General features: G+C 56.3%; 1 protein-coding gene across 3 annotated transcripts in view; it reads right to left on the bottom strand.

Moving 5' to 3' along the window:
• TEX264 (testis expressed 264, ER-phagy receptor) overlaps positions 1-23365 on the bottom strand; it is a 44092-nt gene that overhangs the window by 15377 nt on the left and 5350 nt on the right. For all 3 annotated transcript variants that reach the window (XM_050904935.1, XM_050904937.1, XM_050904936.1), the window contains one exon: positions 19190-19411. In XM_050904935.1, coding sequence (XP_050760892.1) covers positions 19190-19411 — 222 coding nt within the window. The remainder of the gene's footprint in view (positions 1-19189; positions 19412-23365) is intronic.

Raw genomic sequence — 23365 nt, 5'->3', positions numbered from 1 at the left:
ACAGGAGACAGGGATGAAGCCTGGGTCCCTGGGGCTGCCCGCTGAGGGGCAGGAGTCAGGCAGGGGCTGGGGAGGAACCATCGGCCCAAGAGATGGTTTGGGCAGAAGGGAGGACAAGCTGCTGGAGGGAGAGGCAGGCAGACACGCTTTATACCAGTAATACCTCAAGCATCAAGGAAACGCCAACATCTCAGCTTGCAGCTCAAGCAGGGTGCACGTGGAGCCAGCAGGCCCTGCCTCCCGGTGTGGCCGGCATCACAGAGCCAGCTCCAGCACACGGCACAGCCGTGAACGCCAGGCTGCCAAGGGCTGCAAAACAGCTGCTGCTTCCCAGCCTGGAGACACTCACATTTCAGAGGTGGTAAGGCTGCTCCCACGCATGTGCACTTTAGTTTCAAATCCTCCAGGCCGCTAGGTGTTTCAGAAACAGAAGGTGGTATTATTGCAATCAAGAAAAGGCCGTTTCCATCAGCCAGGAGGAAAAACGAGCGGTTCCACCAGCACTACAGTAGCAGAAAACAAAGTCTCGCCAAAGGATAGCAAATCCTCCAGGTAGTAAAATACAAAACCTGGCAATTAGCACCTCCCGCGCCCATCAGCATCCCTCCTTGCCCTCCGCACTAGAACGCTTCCCCGCTTTTCCGCAGCAGGCCCCCGTCCTGCCTGCAACCAGAACACTGCCCTGCCGACACGGCAGCGCCATGGCTTCGGACAGGCAGGTGAAAATCAGCCCCCGAGATCCTCTCTGCAGCGACAAGAGGGAGCGCATTTGGATCGTGGGAGCTGCAAAACGCCAGGCTCGATAGCTGGGAGAGTTTTTCATTTTCACCTTGGCGAAGGCAGCCCGCCATGCAATTTACACCTTGCCCGCCTGCCTGCCTGCCTGCCTGCCTGCGCTTCCCGGGGCCGAATCACCCAGCTGCTCCCGCCCCAGCGGAGCCGCAGGAGCTGCAAAGCGGCAGCTGTCAGGCACGGCCAAACCGAGAGGAGAAGGAACGAGCCCGGGTGGGTTGCTGGGTACGGGAGGTCCCAGCGCCCCGAGAGGGCTGATGGGGACCAGGCACAGGCTCCCAGGTCGCTGTTGGAAGCTGCTGTGAGAGTCGTGAACACTCCTCTCCTCCCCGGGATGGAGATGGAGATTCCTTCCGGTCCTCCAGCAAAAGGGAGTAAGATCCAGCCCTGCCTCGCTGCAGGCGCAGACGTGCTCCGTACCTCCTCCCCTTCCAGCACCCACTTGAGCTGCAAGAGAAATCCTGCAGCACATCCAGGAGCATCCCCCTTCTTCAGAGATGAGCCAGGCAGCAAGTCCCAGCAAGATAAAACCTTTCGGAAAGTAGCCACGGGCAGCCAGAGCCCCCGGCGTGGGAGAAGGACAAGCCCTGGACAAGGCTGCCAGCCTGGACACGCTCAGGTACGTTAGTCTGTGTGCTTCCAGGGACATATTTTACTGCCCCCAACTACGGGAACATCACCTGCAGAATAAGGAGCAGATGGTGCAAACATACACATTTCATGGGGCTTGGGTCCCCCCTGGTGTCACGGTTATTTGGTAATAATTAGTCCTGGCGCAGAGAGTTTCAGAAGTGACGCAAACTTTTGCATTAAAAAAAAATCAATTTTCCTAACAACTCAGTGCTTTCCATGTCCCCAAGTTCTGCCTTGCTCCTGTACCCACCATGGGTAAGCAAAGCCAGCTGGGGAGACGGTTCTCACCAGCCTCCCGGAGCTCCACTGTATGTTCTCACACTCTTCCTCCTACCCGACCCCAACCGCATCCCTTCCTCTCCTCCTCCTTCCCCATCACTGCCACACACAAGCTCTCTGAAGGGGACTGTGGTTTTAACCACTCAGAAAGCTCAAACACTGAATTTTCATTATAAGACAAGAAATCCATGTAAATCCACATAATCTCTCCTCCCCTGAGGAACCAGTCCTGGGTTCCTGTCCCTGTCCCTAGGAACTCCATCGCTACGGGAGCATGCAGGTCAACAGCCGCACACGAAAGGAGGCAGATGAGACTGCGGGAGAGGAGGACCACAGCTGGAGAGGGCTGCCTCTGCTTCGGAGCGCAGGTCTCTGGGGACCAACGCTCTCTTTCCAGCCCTCAGAGGATGCTTTTTCAGCATTAATCACAACACTGAAGAGGTTGATGCAATGATCTCTGCCATCACAGCTGACTGGAGCGATGCTAAATCGCTTTGCCTGCTCTGTTGCCTCAGTGAGGCTGCCAGGAGCAGCAGCTGTGGCAATTTCTCTGCCTCTTGTAAAGGCAGGGCCTTTCAGGAAAGGAATCGTTGCCCAAGACGTTCTCCTGCCCGTCCCGCCTTGGCCAGGCAGCCCACTGCACTGCAGCCTCCCACCCTACGTGGGGCATCATGCAGGCAAAAAGAGCCTCTTTGGAACATGGGTCTTCATTAGGTTGCTCGCAGGGAGAGTAAGCCCTAACCTAGAGTACAGCCTCCCCCCGAGACACCCAACAACAGGTTGTTCTTGTGGTGGGAGATCATCTTCCATGGCTAACGCACAGCTGAGAGCCTGGAGGGCTCCTCATCCAGGTGGACATTCCCAACCCACCTTGATGGCTTTATCTCCTGGGCCACCACTTGCTTGAGTACTTGCCCTTCCGCAACAGGGACGTCCAGTGGAGGCTTGTCGTTCCCAAGCTTCTTACACACGTCCTCACCCATAACGGGTCCTGTGATGAAACCCTTGTGCAGCAAAACCAAAGCAACAGAGATGGAGCAGGAGCAGGAGTGCCTGGTGCTCACAACACATGCAAGCTCTCCCAAGCCAAGGTCTGGGCCGCCCTCCTCAAATCTCAGCCCTTTCTTCTGTTCTTTGGCTCCACAAGCCATCCTCCCGGCATTGTGGGCATCTCCAGCTGCTCTTCCACAGCTTGTTTGTCACCAGGACAAACTCAGGACATGTGTCACATTAATGCCCCCCGGAAGAAAATGGCGCAGTGGACTAAATACCCCCCGTCCCTTCCTACCTCCTTGAACAACCTTGTCTTTCTGCAACGCCCCCGGCTCCCAGGCTTCATGGAATGTATTTCACGATGAGCTAAGCTCAGCCTCACACCATCCCTTTGCAGCTGAGAAAGCTGAAAAGGGAAGCTGAAGAACCTAACCTTGCTGAACTTGCACAGATAAAGCCACTGGCAGCCCGGAGCAAAGCCAGGATGCAACCGCCTGATTCCCAGACAAAATAGTCCTTCCCTCCCCACCAACGGGGTCCCAATGTCGGGCTTATTGGCCTCATTTAGAAGACAAGGAAGGCCACCAAAGAGGAAGATCGAGCGGGTTTCAGCCTGGTTTGCTGAGGAGGAATGGGTAAGATGATCATGATGTCCATCAGCATGTTGCCAGTACAGCACGTCGGCAAATCTGATGGCAGAAAGCATGTTTCCAGGACAGGAGGATCTTCCAAGCTATCAGCTAAGTGCAGCCAACAGTGGAGAAAGACTGTTTGACCTCCTGCTCAGGGAGGCCCAGGCTTGCCTCGGGTGACAGGGATCCCTCCCGGGCTCTCCGCTGCAGGACACTCACCCACGGGCAACCACTCACCCTCGGTTCACTGTTCCTCCTGCTCCTGCTTCTCCTTCCCTTGCCCCAGAGAGAGATGTTCCTGTGTTTTAAAAGCAAGCCAGAGCCCAGGACAAGTGCCTTTCTGAATTTTTATAAACGAACAAGAGACATTTCCCTGCAGGCTTCCAGTTAAGCTGCCTTCAAACCTCCACGTCCAAGAGCTTCCACCTCTACCCCAAAAAGCCAGCAATCCTGCGAGGCAAAGGGCAAAGAGTCAGTGACCCTGGTGAGCCCCAGTGTGATGATGACTCCCGACGGTGAGCTCGGCTAACGAAGCCCCCAGAGCCTCCAGCCACCACACGCCGCAGGCAGTAACGATTCACCCGAGGAAATCCCCAGCACAAACAAACAGCGCTGGCGGGCAGAAAGCAAAAGGCAAAAAGACGGGCAGGCTGCCTGCAATGCGGGAGGAGATGGAAACACAGGCAGAGGCAAGGAGGGGGTAAGGGAGGCGAACGAGCAGCAGCAGGCAAATTCATCAGGGACCTCAGGACAGCTCCAGACATCCTCAAGCCAGGGCACGCCATTTCAGCGGCTGCACATGCTGACCGACCTCTCCAGCTGCCCTGCCCAGAGCAGGTATGGGGAGGCGAGGTGGGGCTGAGCGCCTGCCTTTCCTCTGCAGCCCTCGCCTTCTCCTCCTCGGCCCGCCAGGGACCCTGGCGCCGGGTCCCAGGGGGCTCATTACCTTCGTCGGGAGAGGAGAGTGCCTGCTGAGCACGCCGCTGTGGTGTGCTGGGGCGTGCAGGGAGGCAATGGCTGGTGGTGCCGGCGGGGACACAAGCCAAGCGCCTCCAAAGCCAGGCTCTTCTGCCGGCAAGAGAGGCAGCAGGGGAGGGGAGCAGCTGCTTTCAGCGACCTTTGCAGTCTGGCAACTGCTCCTCTGCCAGCACAGGATTGTGAGTTTGGCTGTGCAGATCAATCAGGAGATGAAATCGAAGCGAGTTAGGCAAGGACGGAGCCCAGCCTGACTCTGCCCTTCCACAAGCCTGCGGCTTTCCAGGTCCCGTATGTTCCCAGAGGTGCTGCATGAGCTGGGAAAGCTCCAGATACACACCATGCCACTCAGCTTTCCAGGTCTTTCCCTGCCAGGGAGCCACCTTCCCATCTCCACCACTGCTCTACTCCCCCGGGTACCCCAAACCATGGGCAGCCCTGCGTACCATCATCAACAGCAGCACATCAGCTGACGCCGCAGCCACCAGAGCTGCCCCGGATCCTCATCAGTGCCCCCTGAGACCCGGAGGACACCCGTCCTCTTCCCAGCACTGTGGTGCCTTCCCTCAAGCTCTCAATACCTGGAGGATGGGGTGGACTTCGGGGAAGCATCTCTGCACCTCTGTCCCCATCCGCCCTTCCCCAAGCAGCTGCAGCTCGTCGTGGGCAGGGAGCAGACTCTGCCCTGCGCTGCCACAGCCCCATCCCAGGAAGGCTGCTGGGTCTAGGCTAGCAAGAGGGGAGGGGTTTGGACGCTGGTCCTGTGCCCCACAGCACAGCATAAAGCCAGAGCTGAGCCGATGCTACGGGTCCCATAGTAGCTCCCACCGGGAGACACAGCTTTGCAGGGGAACTGGTGGGAGATGCAGGCGAGGGCTTCTCAGGGAGGCAGGAACCGAGCAACAGAGGGACAGGTGAACATGGCTAGAGACGCATGTGGGAGAGGAGGAAGAGGATGCAAGTACAGAGAGGAGCTGATGGCTGCGCTCCTCCACTGCGAGCCCACAGCATCAGGCAGCTCCTGCAGCCATAGCAGCCGCTTCCGCTTTGCTCATCTCCTGAACTGCTCGGCAGAGAAGTACCGGAGCAAGCCTTTCTCTGACACTGACCTCTTGATAAGCTTTTGCCAACTCATGGTCTGGTTACTGTACCGCTGGGCGGACGTTACCACAAGCTGTGAATCCACACAGCGTGAAAAGAAGAGCAGCTGGCCACAGCAGATGATAGATATCTACCTTTCTGCATGTCAAGGAGCTGCCATCAGCTCCCGGCAGGAATAAAATCCAGAGGAGCAGCTGAGAGTAACCAGCCATCCAGCAGCAGGGAGAAAATGCCAGTGTCCACAGTGGGAATGAGGCCACAGTTTCCCTCCCTCCATCCTTCCCGGGGTGCCTTACAACCCCATGGAGCGGGAACAGAGCCCGTCAGCAAATGCATGAAGCCAGCAGGCAGCTGCGGACAGGCCTGCTCTGTGAACAGGCACAGCGCATCCTCTTCATCCCCACGGGGCCAGGACACCCCTTCGGGTTTCATCTGAAAGGCAACAGCCCCCAGCACTGCGCTGGGACGGGGACTCCCAGACCAACCACTCTCTCAGCTGCCTTAAAGGTCTGTCCTTGACCTTCAAGCAGCACTTTTGCCTTAGGATCCACCCTGCAGAGCTGTGAAGATAAGGGAAATGGACACTGTAACAGCTTTAAATATACCAGGAGATCTTCTGGTTGATGGTGTGTGGAAGTGGGGGGAGAGAAGGAGAAGTTTCGAGGGGTCCTGCAATGCAAACATGTGCCCATCCACAAGTTATTACTGCGATAAGCAGCCAGAGTCAGGGACACAGAACGGTTACTAACCTGCTCTCCCCGCTGCACTTGGCTCCATCACCCCCCTTCCTCCCTGCAGGGTTGTTATAATTCCTCACATTAGCAGAAGATGAACAGGTAAAACCATTCGTCTGTGGAGCGAGCACCCGATGGTCATCGTACAAGCCGCAAAAAAAAATCATCCCAATTACTCTATAGCACCAGAAGCTCCCAGGCATCCTTCTGCTCCCTCAGACTCTTTGAAATGTAAAGCTGCACCGTTCGGTGTCATTTAATTTGGAGCTCAGCTTCAGACTGGCAGAGCCTTGCTGAGCTTTAGGAGGAATGCAGCCATGCAAAATGTAGATGTGCAAAATCCAGATGTCAGTGGCCTGGAAGACAAGCACACCCCAAGCCCCACCAGTGACTCCATTTCATGGCCCCAGTGTCTCTGTTTTGCCATCCCAGTGCCAGAGGAGGCTGGCTGCGAGTCCCTCCCCTCTCCGTGCTGGCTCAGGACTCCTGTCTCTCTTGGAGTGGCTGGCAGCCAGCACCCCTCGGATGCTGCCTTGGTGCAAGCTGGAGCGGAGCTCAGGCTCTCTGCTGCAGCTGGGCTGCTCTCACAATCCTGAAAGCCTCCAAAAGCCTTCCTCAGCTCCCCCCTCTGCATAAAGGCCAGGAGATCCATATTTCAAACCCCCCTAAGAGGTGAGCTTTGGAGAAAGTGGACGTGGCAGCCACGGGAATCTGATCCTGTCCCAAAAGCTGTACCTAGGCTCTGCTCCAAGTCAGCACAGAAACCTGTTTCTAGTTTCTCTCTGCTACCCAGAAGGAAAGGTGACTCTCCATCATCATCTCCCCTCTTGGGCAGGTTTGTTCCTCTCCTCCGTGCTGGAGGTACATCCTTTTTTGCATTACAGCCCCAGCCCTCCTACCAGCCCTGGCAGGGCAGAGGCATCCTACCTAAGGGAGAACATATCTCCAACAAACCCAGCAGAAATGCATCTGCTCAAGCCAGGCATGAGCCTCCACCTCCTCATGCTCACCAGAGCATCAAGGAGCCCAGGAAAGGCAAATGTCGGGTGGGTTGGGGACAAAGAAACGGGATGCTGCCTTGGCACACCTGGAGGCACTGGTCCATCAGGTGCTGATCCACTCTTGAGGGTAACAGGTACCTTTGGTCTCTTACCAACGCCAGACACCACAGAGGAGATCCTGAGAGAAGTCAGCTCAAGGGTGACAGAGGACAAGCACTGACTCGTCCCTGAGCCTGTCCCCAGGGAGCCGCTGCCTCCTCTGCCTGCTGTGGTCTGACAGCAGGGGAATGAACGCCTTTTCTCACACCTGTGTGGTCGGGCGAAGAGGAGAGGTGCCAGATGCCTACCCACCCAGCCCGCTGGCCACAAAGGCGAAGAGGCTTGCCACGGCTTGCCGCTTGCCCAGGATGGAGCAGGGGAAGCAGTGCAGGAAGCCTGGACATCCTCTCCAGGCTGCAGACCTCCATCAGCTGCATCGGGGCAGTTCTAACCTGGAGTCATCCCTGCCAGCTCCGGGCATGGGTGCTGGAGTTACAAACTGCCAACATTTCTATTAAAGGCTCTGATTTTCCCCCGTTTGGCTGAAGCAGAGGCTGGAACAAGCTGCTGCATGCTGGAAAAGAAATGGGACAAAAGGAGTACTGGAGCTGAGGGCTCACAGGCACTCTCTGAAAGCCTGCAAGCCAAGAATTAAGCACAGCTCAACCTTCCTTTTTCAAGGAGCTCACAGACCAGGCTGCAAGCTGCTCCGGAGCCCTGCAACGGCAGAGGCAGCTGGAGACCACAAAGATGAACCTGGTCCTGGCAAATCTGGAGAAGTTCAACAGGGCCAGGATTTGGCAGCATGATCTTCCGCAGCCAGTCGGGACAACCCAAGTTCAGCACCAGGTGTTTGCTCCTCAAAGCAGGACAGGATGTTCTGGTTGTACATAGGTCTGCACCGAACCATTGCACCTCTCGGTACCCTGCACCCGCTCCGCAAAGGCTGTGAGTCCCTACAGGCGCGGGCAGAGCGACGGCCACCCGGCGACAGCATAAACAGAGGAAAAGCACATGCTGAGCCCGTGAAAGCCTCCCCAAGATGTGAGCAGCTCGACAGACCACCGTGCCTGCCACGGTCACAAGGACTGGCAGCTCAGGACACCTCCAGCCTGCTGCCTCCGCCCAAGGCCACCAGCACACAGCAGCACCAACGCAAACAGCATCCCAAGGGCAGCAGCTGGCAGCAGCCATATATATGAGACCCCACATGGAGTACTGCATTCAGCTCTGGGGCCCCCAACATAAGAAGGACATGGACCTGTTGGAGGGAGTCCAGAGGAGGGCCACGAAGATGATCAGAGGGCTGGAGCACCTCTCCTATGAAGACAGGCTGAGAGAGTTGGGGTTGTTCAGCCTGGAGAAGAGAAGGCTCCGGGGAGACCTTATTGCAGCCTTCCAGTACCTAAAGGGGGCCTACAAGAAAGCCAGAGAGGGACTTTTTACAAGGGCATGTAGTGATAGGACAAGGGGTAATGGCTTTAAACTGAAAGAGGGTACATTTAGAGTAGATGTAAGGAAGAAGTTGTTTACTGTGAGGGTGGTGAGGCACTGGAACAGGTTGCCCAGAGAAGTTGTGGATGCCCCATCCCCAGAAGTGTTCAAGGCCAGGCTGGATGGGGCTTTGAGCAACCTGGTCTCGTGGAAGGTGTCCCTGCCCACGGCAGGGGGGTTGGAACTAGATGATCTTTAAGGTCCCTTCCAACCCAAACCATTCTATGATTCTATGATATATACAGCCCTGTCGAAAGAAGAGACCCTGAGGGACTTTCAGCGTGACCCTCTGCTTCGGAGCAAACAGGTGGGCTCGGCCGCCTTGCCGGTGCTCCAGCCACCGATGCAGCCCCAAAGCCAGCACCTCGCCTATGGCACAAAAGCTCTCGGCACGGGAAGGAGCAAGAACTGATTTTGTTCTTTCATCCCTGTGATCTGATCACCACCCAGCCTCGCAACTCATCCATCCATATTTTGACTCAGTGCAGAAGAGAAATTCTCCTGCCCTCCCCGAAGTAGGGCCTTTCCTACCATTTTATATCTGACTAGAATCGAAAAAGTGCAAGTTAGTCATAGCACAATGGTCCCTTTTCTGGAGGTAAAAATGCCACTGTTTTCAAATGTATTATCTCCCTGCTCCACAGGTTTCAAAGTGGGAGCTTCACAGCCAGGGAAACTGGGCCAACAGCGTTTGCTGGAAAAGAGCAGTATTTCTAAGAAGCTGTTTCGCATTTGATCGAGTTCATTTTGCTGTTTCTCAAGCCTGGCACAGCTGGCAAGGTCTGGCTTGGAGAGCTACAGGGAAGAACCAGCCCACAAAAAACTCATTAGGACCCTGCTAAAATAATTGCAGAGAGGTAGATCGATCTCATCCTCAAATTAATTGACTAGCTGGCAAGGAGGGAAGACCCCAAGGTTTGGGATGGTGTCACTGCTTGAGAGAGTTGGACCCATTTCCAACACCTGACAAAGAAAACCTTTTGAGCCAACTGCATCCTCTGGGATTCTCTATAAATACATCCGGGGAGAGCACACGTACAGATTGACTCAATAAAGAAATCTGACAGAAAAGCACTGTAGTATTTTACTCTCCCTCCTTGCCCAAGGCAAACCATTTCAGTTCTTTCTCTCCCTTGGACAGCCGTATGAAATATCCCCAGCTTCCTCTGTGATCATTAATCCTCGCTGCAAAGGCGAGGGGGAGCAAATCTTTGTGTCTGAGCGGATTCATCTCTGTGACAATTTTGCAAGGGTGGATAAGTCATCACGAGGCTGCGAGCCTCAGCTTTCCAAAGTGGCGGCTGGGAGAGCGAGGTGGCTTCTTGCTCCCTCCCGGGATGAAAATGCCCCCCAGCAGGACCACCGGCTGACAGGCAGCACTGGGTCAGGCTTTTGGCCTTCGGGCCATCAGGGATGCCCACATGGTTTGGCATGCATGGGAAGGCAGGTGCTTGACGTTTGCTCTCCTTCCAGTAGCTGTCTTTGGAAATGCTCCTGGAAAAGGAGCTGGGATGGTAATAGGATCAAAACACTGGATGTCAAAGGAAAGTACCCACAGTGGCAGAGACCCAGGGCTGAGCTGCCAGCTGCCAGATGATCTTTCCAGGGCCCTTCCAACCTGGGCTGTTCCCATTCTGTGAGCAATTAGAACTGGGGAAACCACGGTGGCTGGGAGCCCGTGTCCCACGCCAGCCGCTTCCCCAGGACCAGGACTCCTCTGCCTGCTGCTGGGGCAGACGCTTGCACAGAGTCAACAAGAAGTTAGAGAAAAAATGGGTGATTTCACACATGAGGCAAGCTGCAGAGGCAAGGAAGGAGCCTTTGTAACTACCAAAGCTCAAAGCTGGTCAGAAAACCTCTCTTCTGCTCAAAGCAGCAATGCCACCAGAGCTGTGGTTTTACACCTGCCCCTGTGCAACCAAACAGCAGAGCCGAAACAGAAGCCGCACACTTGCGCTTGCAAGAGAAAAGGTGCTTGCGAGCACAAGGCGGCAGAGCAGCAGGTGTGGTGCTGGCATGCACCGGGCAGCCAGCACACAGGCTGACCGGCGCACACTGGCGTGCCTGGCACAAGTGGGCCATGCCGGCTCTGTCAGGGCAGCGCCCAGCACTGAACATGAAGCATGGCCAGCGCTAAGTCACCGCTCGCCCGCTCACAAGGACCAAGGAAAAACTGACAGCAGATGAGTAGTGGCCTGGGGCTGCCAAATTCCTCCAGAGAAGTGGGAAAGCAGGGATGCCTGCTGCGAGTGGCAGGAGACGTGACGCAGAGCCCCGGATCCCCATATGTTCCATTAGCAGCGCAGGAGGAGCGCATTTCCCTGTAGACACAGGTTAAACGGACCTGCTCCGCTGCATGAGCCGACCCCAAGCCGGGTCCAAAGGCCCCTACGGCGTTAAACGACATTGCCCACCAAAAATCCCTTCTACCTGGCTCAGCCCCCAGCCTGACCTCATGGGTGTCCTGCCCTCCCCTCCCCTGCCTGCTCCCCCACACAGCGCTGAAGGCGAGGTCACTCACGCGCGCAGGACTGAAACTTCTTTGGAGGGTTTTGTCGCCAAAAATACTTTATAAACAAAAGTCGCTGCAAATGCACGGACTGATGTGATGTGACATGCAGCTGGGGGTTGCCAACCAGCAGCAAGCGGGCAGCCTCGCTGGAGAGAGACCGCTGAAAACCAGCTGTCAGTGCAGGTCAGCGGGAGATGAATGCGCCCGCGAAGGCGCCAAGCCCGTGCAGAGCCACCTCGGGGTCCCTCTCTGGTTCCTGCAGTTGCATGTCACCTTCCGGAGAGGCTCGGGCTGGAGCATCGCAGTGCCACCCCTTGCCTGCTCCTCCTGCCCAGGTCAAGAGCGTCACTGGCTCCTGGTAGAGAGCACACGCCAGCCAAGGGTGTCCTCCAACACTGCTGGCCAAGCTACTCCGGCACTCATCCTCAACATCAACCAGGCTGGTGTGGAACCGGGAATGGGTAGGGAGAGACTTGTAGCTTGCTGGGACCCCCATCCTTAAACTGTCTTCCCCTAAAATAAAACAAAGCCAAAAATCTCATCTACTTACATCACCTCTTCTACGGGCAGCAGAAACAGGGTGTGTAAAGCCTAGGTGATAGGAGGGAGCGTGATGGACTCAATGTGCACCATCACAGGCCCCAACGCCCTCCAGCCCCCAGGCAATCAGAAACACTCGCCCAAAGCCATCACTGACATTGCCCTCTTCTGCTCTCCCTTTTTCTTTTCCTGTGGCCACGAGCAGTGGCGGAAGACCTCAGCAGCACGTGGCAGGTTGGATGCAACATCCCCTGTGCTTCGGTCTCCCTGGCTGCAGGGAGATGCTGCAAGCATCAGGCTGTGCTCCACTGCCCTTTGGGGGAGCAGACTGCAAACACCCAACACATCCCCAAGCCCAACGGGGTTCCTAAAGGAGAAGAGAGACTCTATCCACTGTGTAGCACTCACGGATATGAGTGACAGGTGATGAAGACAACACCGCTGAGGGCTTCCTTGGTCACAGGATAAACCAAGCCAGAGCAGCATTTGAGTTAGGTTTTGTTTCTAAGAGGGGAAAATAAGTAGGATGGGTCTTGCTTCTTCCCCCTCATTTCCAAACCCTGCTGCTGGCTGGCTATCACCAGTGGGGCAAAACCAGGAAGGTGGCTTGTCATCATTCCCCCACTCTGAGTCAGACCATAACTCTGAGGTCAAAAAACCGAAAAAAGTGAAAAAAATCTGGAAAGGAAAAAACTCTTACCCTCTACCAGGAGTCCATCTGCACTGTCCACCCCGAGCATCCACACCTCCCCGGGGTTTCCCATCATCAGCCACCTCCCCACCCCAACCAAGTACCATCCACTGGAGATGTTACCAGTCTGTGGCTACACCCACACCGGAGGTATCTGAGGGACAACCGCTGGGGATGGCCCCAACCTGCCACTGCTGCAGCCCTTAGGTACACAACCGGCAGGCACCGGGCGCTAGCGAAGTCCATCTGCAGTGTGCAAGCCATGCGTGACCCGACCTACAGGCTGGCTTGCGACCTGTGCAGACACATGCAAGGGCTCCCAAAACGCTTCCCCCAGAGTCTGTATCCTTACTCCAAGCCCCTGCCAGCCCAGGGCCCAGCAGCCTGTCACGCTGTCAGCTCTGGTCTCGTCTCTGCCATCAATACGAGTTAGACACATCAAATCCTCCATGATTCTCAAGGGCTTTCCCCCCCCCCCCCCGTTTTCATTTGATGCATGAGGATTGCTTAACAGCAGCATCAGATACCTCCTGTCTTCCTAGGAACTCTACAGACCTATATTCAAGTGCACATGGACTTAAACTGAAGGTCATCCCACCTAGCCAGGCAGCCGAGGCACCACCTCTCTCCCCCACACCCCAAACCTCTCTGAAGGCATCCGCAAACCGATCCCTATGGTCACCTTGGGGCACGGGAAAAGGGAAGGAGAAGGATGGAGAGCTCCATCTCCCAGAAAGCCACAGGCATATTCTACAGGGTGACCCACTGATGCAAGGAGGGAGAAGGTCGTCTGGATGAGTCCTTCCAGGCGCACATGATGAGACATTGAGGGCAGCAAAGTCCCAGGTTGGTGGTGATAAGTTCTCGATAAAGGTATCCTGCTCCTCATCCTCCCTGGGGAGATGGATATGCAACTTTGAGTGGCCTTGGCTCAGTAAGGGCTCCACCTCGGGCAGTGGTCTTCAGCCCGCTGTCCCCAGAGCTCGCAGGAGACCAAAGGAGTTCATGAGGACAAGCAAAGCTATGGCTGAGGAACAGCATCGGCAGAGAGGGTTGGGCATCTGTAGTACTTCCTAGACCACTGGAGGAAAACCTCGGGCGGGAGCCGATCGGCTGGAACTGCCGCTGCGATCGGGTCTCACACACACACAGACTGCAGCCCAGACCGCTCACACACGACAAGCTGGTATTTAAAAAGGCTTCATTCACAAAGCTCAAAATAAACAAACTAAATCAGCCAGGAGAAAGAATTTAAATGGAAAAACATCCCAATAATTGAGTGCTCTTTGCAAATGTTTTACCAGCTGCCAACCCCCGACCCTAGCCCCCTGACATAGCCAAGCAAAAAGATCACTCCATCGTTTCGCCTTTAAAACACAAACCGTCTGGGATGGCAACACAGCTCCACAGACCTTCATTTATAACAACTGGGATAAAAACAATGTCAACAGATCTGAGCAAAGCCAGCAGCCATGGCACTGCAGTCAGGGGAGCAGGAGGGGAAAGACGAGGTGCAATCATACTCATAAGGGTGCTGGGCACAGAGGCTTAGCTGCCGTAAAGGACCTCGTGTAGGTTCCCAGTCCCCTACAGACAGAAAGCCATTCACATTAAGAAGCCGTACAGGGCACTGGGTAGGGGAGGAGAGTCTGAAGAATGGCACAGATCCCGGACACGTCAGCCGGGGGAAACCTTGGTGGTGCCACTGAGAAGGGAGGAGCGTTCAGCAAGTATTTCTGCAGTGGATTTAGGACAAAGCCAGACAACACAGGCAGAGGATGTGGGTGAAATGTTTGCTCTTTCATGGGAAGATATAACACACAGCTCGCAGGTCCAGATAACGTACATTTAAAACGTGCTGAAGTCCCGGCTGACAAGCCGTCCACATGTCAAAGAGTGATCTCTGGCCAGCTGGAGATGCTAGAAAGTCCCAGGAGAGACAGCAGCCTGTACCTGCCAATATTCAAATGGGTAAATAGCTGACTCGGGCAAGTGCAGGCTGGTCAGGCAAAGACTGAGCCAAGGCAAAATAAACGGATGGCTGCAATCAGACCAGATCACCAGGAAGCAAAGGAGACCAGCATAATTAATGCCAACCCACACACGTTTACAGCTGTCAGATCCTGTTGGCAAACGTGATTTATTTTTGTTGGGATTGTGGGCTTGACTGATAAACGAACCAGCACCCGTGCCATTCATTCGAACTCAGAGAAGATGTAGGACTTGGTACCATTTCCCATTTTTAATCAAGGAACTACAACTCCATCCAAGGACAGTGGCACGTGTTTGAAGTCACTGTTAGCTGGCCCAGAACAAACCCATGACCGGGGAGTCCGCAGCAGGGGACAAGATTGCCACTAGAGATCTGCACACCACAGCAATAAGACCATTGCTGAAATAAAGCATCCATTTGTGCTACTGACAAGTCAGAGAACTTTCTAAGCTGAAAAGAGGTCCAAAAAAAGGTCCAAAAAAGGACCCAGGAATTAAGATTGGAAAATACAGAAAATATTGGAAAATATGCCAGTGGAAGACTTTACAAGCTCTGTATATTTAGCTTATCAAAGAGAGAGGCAAGAGGTGACTGCATCCTAAACTGCCATAGCTGACAAGGGGAGCAAAGCTTGCTTCAAGCTAGCGGCCAAAGGAATAATGCATTTCCCTGGCTGTAAACGGGAGCAAGCCATGTCCTTCTAGCACCTTATGGAGCACCCTGCCTCGGCTCCCCATAGATGGGGGGCCAAGGTGCGGAGGAGTGTGGCAGCACATGCCAGGCAGGAGCCAACCTGATAGCCTCTCAAATCCTTCCTGGCATCATGGAGCTCACGCCAGCCACTGCTGCTCAAGACGTGCACTGTAAAGCAGTGATTCTCAAGCCCATGGAGGTGGGAAATGTCCTAGTACAGAGCCCAGGGGAAGGGAAAGAGCTGATTTTTTTGCTGAAAGTTGGAGGATGCCTTTTCAAGACCAGCTAAAGAGATTAAACCTCAGTCTTCCAAGTTAGAGTCAGAGTTTGGAGCCAGCCAGCTCATGCTCTGGTTCAGAGCAGGGTGCAAGGCAGCCAGGATGATGCTGGCACTGCTCTCCTCCTTCATCCCTCCACTTGCACATCCTCCTCGCCTGGAAAGAGCACAAAACTGACCCAAAACCCCATGGAAAGAGGCCAGGTTGAGCCAGTCACTTCCAGGGCTGCAGTGGGACACACCTGCCAGCTCCACCTCGGATGCAATCAGCGACCTCTCCGGCTGCCAGAGGAGGCCAGGGGTTGGGAAATCCAAGCCCACCCACCTGGCAGTGCCTGCTAGATGCCAGCACGGAGGCAGAGAGATGCAGGCACACGCAGCCCACCGTGGAGAGCTCATTACACCCAAGCCAGAATAAACACTCCTTGAATTGGTGGGAGGTGACAGGTGAATAACGCGCTCCCAGAGCCGTCAGAAAGGGTCCCCACCAGGGAAGAGCTTTGCAGGAGCTCTCCTTTGCACCCAGGAACCGGGACTGCCGGGTCTGACTGGCAGCTGTGCCATGGGGCAGGAGTGTACACCCCAGGAAAGCAAGGCATACCTGCCTGGCAGCAGGGAGAGGCATCGGCAGGAGCTATTAGGGAAGAAACACTTTCAAGGGACAGTAAATAACCCCAGCCTATGCCTTAAATAGCCCATGCTCGGAGCAACGAGCCAGCAGGCTCTCCTGGGCTTCTCCAAAGGTGATTCTAGCCAGCAAGTTGCTGCTGCTGCCAGCCTGCCATCCCAGGGGAAGGATGTCCTCTTACCTGCTGGGGATGGCTGCAGCGATTTCCCCACAGTTCCCGAAAGCCGTGGCTGCACCCAAAGAATCATGGAAATGCCAGCTCCTGAGCCCCACGAGAGCCAGGGGGGTGAGGAGGCATGCTGCAAGGGCAGCCTGACCGCAGCACCTCCTGCTCCGTGCCAGCCCATCGCCCTTCCACTCCTAACAAAAGAAGATTCCGCCATCCTATTTATTTTATTTTAATTATTGTTATAAATTTTATTTTTAATCTTCTCTGTCCCTCTGAAGCAGCAGCAGACTGGGACACTTGAAGCCCAGGCTGCTGAAAGCTGGCACCACTGCACCCGCACTGCTCAGGAAATCTGAGCCACGGGCACCCCCGGCAACTTCAGCGCAGCACCAGCAAGTCCAGAGGGAGCCACGCTCTCCCTCCATGTCCACCAGCCTTCGGCCTCAGGGGCCCGATGTCCCCAACAGTTAACCTCAGGGGACACCACGGGAAGGGCGCTGGAGGGCTACCGTGGTGGGGCTTCCTCCAGCTCTGCCCCAGACTTCCCCACCACCTCTCGTAGAACTGCTCCTTCAGCCGGTCCCCAAACCCTCGGCTCCTTTGCCCGACATGTCCCCTCCAGTCCCCTTCTCCTCCCATTCCCCTCCTCTATTTTTCAGCATCTCCAAAGCTCTCTCCACCCTTCCTCCCCACCTTCCACCCCTCTCTCCCTGCCTCCTCCACCTCCCTCTCCATCCCCTGCTCTCCCACACCTCCTTCCTATGACTAGGCGGCCATGCCATCCTCCCTCCACTTCAGCTAATTCCCTCTCTCCACAGAAGCCAGCATTTCATCTCTGCCGCTGAGCCCCCTTTCATGCCTCCTGGCTTTTGCCATCCCACCCCCTTCCCCCCCGCTGCCGCCGGGACGGGAGGGCAGCAGAGGGACCCGTGCGCTCGGCAGGCCTGACCCCCAGCTCTCATTAACAGTGCCCTTCCCAAAGCAGGCTCAGCGTGAAATAAATAAATAAAGCAAATCTCTGTCTCGCTGCTGTCTCGGGTTGCTTAAGGGAGCCGGGCGCTGGGGGTGGGATGAAGGATGCTATTTGGAGAAGCTGTCTCCATGGCAACCCCCATTCCCACCACCGAGCGGGCACAGGTCACCTGCTTCCATGAAAGTTTCCCCCCTCCCTCCACCCCAGGAAGGGCCAGCACAGCTCCAGGGGCACAGGCGCTCCAGCCCGCAGGAGAAGCGGCAGGGATGCTGCTGGCGCAGCTGCAAATGGCCTCCAAAGTCCCCCACGCCACGTCGGAGGAAGCCAGGGCATCCCCACGGTGCAGCATCCAGGACCTGGCAGTACCAACTCCCCTCTACCCCACGCCGGCAAGGCAACCCCATCGTCTCCCTGCCTGCGTCCCCACAGTCAGTTTAACGTGGGCAGCGGGGCCGCACTCTGCTGCGGGACTTGGGGATGGACGCAGGCACGCACCCCGACACACACGCTATTGGGACTGGGGCAGAGATCAAAATGTGTCCCCTCCCTCCGCACGCGGCCCTGGGTGCTGCGTTTCTGTATGATTTCAGCTATTTATTTTAATTCAAAATCAGCCGCTCCCATTAAACGCTGCCAGGTGCTCCCAGAACAACCCGTGGTTCCCTTTTTAGCTCTAACAACTCCATCTCTCATGCGACAGATGCGCTCGCCGGGACCTTTCCCCAAGTAAGGCAGCGTCAGCCCCGCGTCGCCGAGCACTCCCGCAGCCAACCTGATGCTCCCACCCGCGCCAGCCCCCTCCCTGCACACCCACGCATCCGCCACAGGGCTGGCAGCAGTGCCCGCTACCCCCCGCACCAAAACAGCCGGCAGAGCTCCAGGAAGAGACATAGAGAGGATGGAGTGAGAAGAGGAGAATGGGGAACTGGTTCTGCGCTCCACCAGCTCTCCAGCACGGCGGGGCAGGAGCAGCGGCGGTCTCACCCACCGCCGGCGTTAACGCATCTTCTGCCGGTACCAGCAGGCAGCTCCCTAAGGCCGGGGCAGACCAGAGGGTCGGCGAAGAGCCCCCGACTGAAATTCTGGGGTTGGCACCCGGGCAGCCATCCTGCGTCACAGCGCAGGCTGGAGGGATTCGTACGGTTCCCCCACAGGGCTGGGAGTTTCGCCAGGAAAAGCAAGTTTATAAATAGTGCATTTCAACACGAACAAACGAAAGCGGCAGAACTCGACAGTCAGATAAGCCAGGGGCTGAGCGCCGGCCCCTCCCCAGCATCCTCCCCCACCAGGAAGGACGGTCCCTTCCCTCCATCGCCCAGCTGGCCAGGACCATCTTCACTCTCTAGAAAGCCTGGATCTGGAGGTGTCTGTGTCAGATGTGCTGCTTGGGAACACCCTTGCCGCAGCTGGTCTGGCAGCCAGAGCAAGGCAGCAGAGCTGGCTTCAAAAAGACCAGAAGCAGGGGGGATGGCCGCCTGCTCCGCTCGGGGGCAAGGGCGAACACAGTCCACAGCAGCCGGCTGCCCAGCCAGGGCCAAGGGCCACAAATTTCAACATATTGCTTGAAACCAAGTCTTCATAAGCCCATGGGCCAGAAAGTTTCTAACTCCTCGTCCTGCCCCTGCAGAAGACAGCTGCCCCACCAGTAAGGCTGGCACTTGAAACAGAAGTTTCATGGCACGATGCGTTACACCAAAGGGGCACATACCTGCCAGAGCTTAACAACAAGCAAGACACTCAAGGGGAAAACCAGGTTTTATCTCTGCGTTAAGGAGTGCTCTTGCAAGTCGTCAGATGAGATCTTGCCTCTCATAAACACAAAACAGCAGAAAAGACACCCCTGTGCCTACGGAGTGAATGGGAGGACATCCCAGCTGGGGAACTACCTGCCAGATTGCAAAAGGAGGAGATCTTGATGGTAGTGCCCAAGGGAAGACATCAAGAGATGACACATCAGAGCAGCCCCATCAGCTGTCAGCAAGAGAAGCCTCTGACAGTCCACTGAACACATGCGACACTCTTCATGTCACACTTGCTTACCTTGATGTAGGTGTCAAGGGCTGGGTGGACACGGTTGACTGCTAGATGGATGGACAACGGCGTAGTGAATGGGAAGGTCGCCATGACCACGTGGCTGGGAGCAGGGAAGGAGAAGATCTTGAAGCCATACTTCTGGAACCGCTTGATCTGCTCTCCCGATGGCTTTGCGTCTCCCTCACTCAGGATTCGGCCTATGGCAAAGCGGCACTTCTCTGGAGGCACCTGATCGAGGGGGACAGACAGACGGCATCAGAAGAAGAGAGAGGCTTAAGGCTGGCCAAAACCTCAACCTGCTGAGCATGGAGGCAGGAAACCACCATGAACCAGGGTAAATGCAATGGCCCAGCATGATCGGGCACACCAAACCAGGTGCCCGCTCCTAACCAAGCCTGATCCAGGCCTGAACTGTCCATGCTCCTCCCAGCCTAAGCTCACAGCCCAGTGGGAAAGGTACTGCCCCCCTCCTTGGAGGGCAGAGGGATTTGCAGCAGAGAAGAACTAAACCCCACCGGGCTGCTCACCCAAACCCACCCCGGATGACAGCCACTGCAGAAAGTGTCTCTCCTGAACCCCCATCAGAGACCTGACTGTTGAGACGTGCTCACCGCTGTCCCCATCTGCAGGACATCCCTGCGACTCCAGGGGGGGCTAAAAAGAGATGTGACTACAACCTGCCCAGCTTGCCTCCATCCCACCCCCAAGGAGGTCGCCCTACAGGGGTGCCTGCCCCCAGCAGCTGCCTGGGCACACAACCCACCAGCACGGGCCACCAGCAGCAAGCCGGAGAGAAATCCAGAGGCTGCTGGGTCCCTCCTAAGCAGGCACACTCAGTCCGGCGCAGTTTTAGGGGTGGGAAAACTGAGGCACGTAAGACTTGCATGCAGTCACCAAGCTGTTTGTAGCAACACGAAGAGAAACATATCCCCTTCCACCCTGGATCCCAACAACATAAACCATGCTCTCTTTCCAGATTTGGGGACGCCTCCCGTTAAGACAGGAGGCCGCAGGGCTCCCAGCCCAGCAAGGGGGGTGCTCAAGGCTCTGCTCCCAGCACAGTGATGGCCCACAGGACTCCGGCCATCTCCACGCCAAATCTGACCCAGGTTGTGGCTTTCATTTCTGGTTTTTAACAAAATCCCACCGCTTGAGTTCACGTTTACCCACGGCACTAGGCAGGAACATGGCAGGGGGCAGGAGAGCCCAGCAACTCCCCCCTGATACCACCTAAGGGCAGAATGTGCCTTCCTACCACTGAGATTGGAGCCCAGCTCCCTCCTTTAACTCCAGCCTTTGTCCCCAGCAGAGCTGCTGTCCTTTCCGCCCCCAAAGAGATGCTCGAAGAAGGAGCCAGCAGGCAGAGACAAGGTTCCTTCCCCCAGGGCACAGTGGCCTAAAAAAGGAGCCCAGGAAGAATAAGAGGTACAGGGGGCACCAAGGAAGGGGGCACCAAAGAAGGGGGCACCATCTGAGTGTTTGTGCTTCCCAGCCACCTGCTCTCAAGCCTGCTGGGTAGCGAGACAATGTGGCAGCCAGCAACCAGAAGCAGCAGATGGACAAGTCTGGCCACCTTCTGCCAACCTCTTCCGGTGAGGGCTGGAGAACCAAAGTCTCCAAACTCCCACCACACAAGGCGGAAAAACTCACCAGGACCTGCCAGGACGCCCAACAGCGGCAGCAAGACAGACGGACATCCCGCAGGCACTGGCATCACAAAGCTGTCACGGGGATGATGGGAGGCAGAGCGAGGGTGCACATAAGGCCAGCATGTTACCACTTCCCACCCCCATATGCCCCCCAAGGGGATCTCCGCTCTGTGCTCCCCAATCTCATCCCTAAGTTTGCCTGTGCAAAAGCTCAGCAACGTCTCCTCCTGCAGCGTAACTACCCCACACCGCACTCCTTGCCCTCCCTTTCCCTTAAACACCCTTTAATGTTGCACGGCATGACCATCCCGGAGGGGAAACACAAGCAGATGTAAATAGGAAGGAAGAAAACAGACTGTCAGAAGCCGCAGCAGCCATCAGGCTGGGGACTGGCGTGCCTGACGGCTCGCTCTTGCCCTCCTGTGCTGCAAGAGGGAGCTGCAGACAGGGCTGTGCCGAGCATCACTGCTTTGGGGCACGGAAGGAGCAGATCCACCCCAAAGACAGCAAGAGGCAGCAGTAAAAGGCATCCATGGGCAAAGGCCCAGATGAAGCAAGGAGATAAGGGAAATCTAGATAAAATTCCTTTAAACACACAATCTCCATTTACATCCTGAGCAAAGACAGTTCACCCCCAGACCCAGAGCAACCGACAGAAGGACCCGAGCTGCCAGAGCGGGCAGCACCACTCGGGCCAGGCATGTTTGCTTCCTCCCTTCTCCTTTTAACTTTCTTTTTTGTAGCATGCAGCCCCGCAGGTGCTTTCTCCAGGGCAGCAGCAAGGCAGATTTGCCTCCTCCCCTGCCTGGCAAAGCCCGTCTCAAGGGAGGGAAGGAAATACCCTGGTTAAAACCAGCCTTTCCCTAACAAATTCATCCTTTTGGGGTGGCCAGGTGCTGATCAAAGCCTCTGCTCCCTCAAGCGCCTTGACAGAGAAGTTTTAGAAATGATTAGTTAACCTATTCGTCTACAGCTTTGCCTATGGGAGCAAAACCTATTCCTGCATTCAGAAAGCATTTTGGCCTCATCCATCCAACGCTTGGGCACAGGCTGGTCACTGAGCATGCAAACGTGTGGACTGCAGGCAAAAGGTCCTAGCACGTGCCTACAGCTAAATGTGAGCAGAAGCGCTTGGCTGGAGCTGAGCACAAACCCGCCTGCCACATCCAGTCCTTGCTGAGAAGTTATTTTTGTTCCTGCCAGAGGTGGGAGAAGAAGGGAGAAGTCCTCTGGGCTGCTAAATATTAAATAAAAAGGAAAAAGAAAAAAAAGTGCAAATTAATATTAATCTTGTCCATTAAAACACATAAAACGTTGCTGGCAGGGATTCGGCAGCACTCAGGGAGCATTCTTGTGTGAACACCGGAGAGCCAGGAGCCAGCAGGGAGCCCTGGGGATGCCGGTGACGGCGGCCGCCCCAAGGCCCAGCATGACCCTGAGGCAGCCCACAAGCTCCAGGCCACGGGGCTGTCCCCAGCCCCACTCCTGGCCGAGAGCTGGCACACAGCCGCTGCTCTCCAGCTCTGGCATCCCTGTCCTCTCTCCTCGCAAGAACCTCCTTTGGCCACGAGTCTGCCAGCACAGCAAATGCCGCACCGGCACCTGCTGGTCATCAGCCCCTTCCTGCCACAGTGCCGGGGGCACCAAACCCCCCAGGAGCCAGCAGCCGAGAGCTGGGCTCGAGGCGGCTGCCTGGCCAGAGCCCACCGGCGCTCAGCCAGAGACACTGCGGGGCACAGCGGGCAGCGAGCATGTTCTGCTGCCTGATGACAAAAGGTCTATTTTTGGTGACAAGTCAACATCCGCGGTGGGTGGCCAGCTCCGGGCGGACCAGCCTCTGCCAGAGGGTGCTTCACCGAGGTCAGGAGAGCACTGAGGACATGGAGGAAGAGGAGGAGGTCATCTCTTCCTCCCAGGGGAAAGGCAGCCTGGGTGACCGATCCCACCCCGCTGGACCTCCAGGAACAAGGAGCCAGCAGCGCACACCATCTCCCATGCCATCACGGCTACAGTGGGTATGAGCACACAGGGGCACCCCACAGGACGCTGGGGTGCTCAGCACCTGAGCCAGCACACCAGGCACGAGCATTGCAGCCCCCGGCCAAGCGACCCACCCAAAACTGACCCCTTCTTCACCTGCCCGGAGGCAAGGCAGCCTTCTGCCCATCCTGCCCAAGGACATTCTCACTCCCAGCACCCTGCCTGGCCTGGCCTGCCCGTCAGTGAGATGCGGATCTCTGCAGGAGCCAATTCAGGAGCCACTGATCAGCCCATGGAAGGTCCCACCAGCACCCCGGCTGCTCCAGCAGACCCAGGTCTGATGGTGTGCTCATGGGTGTCAGGCGAGAGGAGGCTCTTGCCACCGTGCAGAGCCCCAGGCACCACAGCTATGTCCTGCATGGCCCCTCTGTGTCCCAGCCACCATAGCACCCACGGAGGCAGGAGACTCAGGCTGACGTCATCTGCCCAAAGACATGAGCAAAGGGAGCCCTTCCAGAGAAGGGCAAGGTCTGTGGGGCTGCCTGCCAAGCCT

This window comes from Gymnogyps californianus, chromosome 13 (genome assembly GCF_018139145.2).
Source record: "Gymnogyps californianus isolate 813 chromosome 13, ASM1813914v2, whole genome shotgun sequence".
In the NCBI taxonomy this organism is placed as follows: Eukaryota; Metazoa; Chordata; class Aves; order Accipitriformes; family Cathartidae; genus Gymnogyps; species Gymnogyps californianus.
Note: the sequence above shows the minus strand (reverse complement) of the source record. Positions and strands in the feature narration are given on the sequence as shown.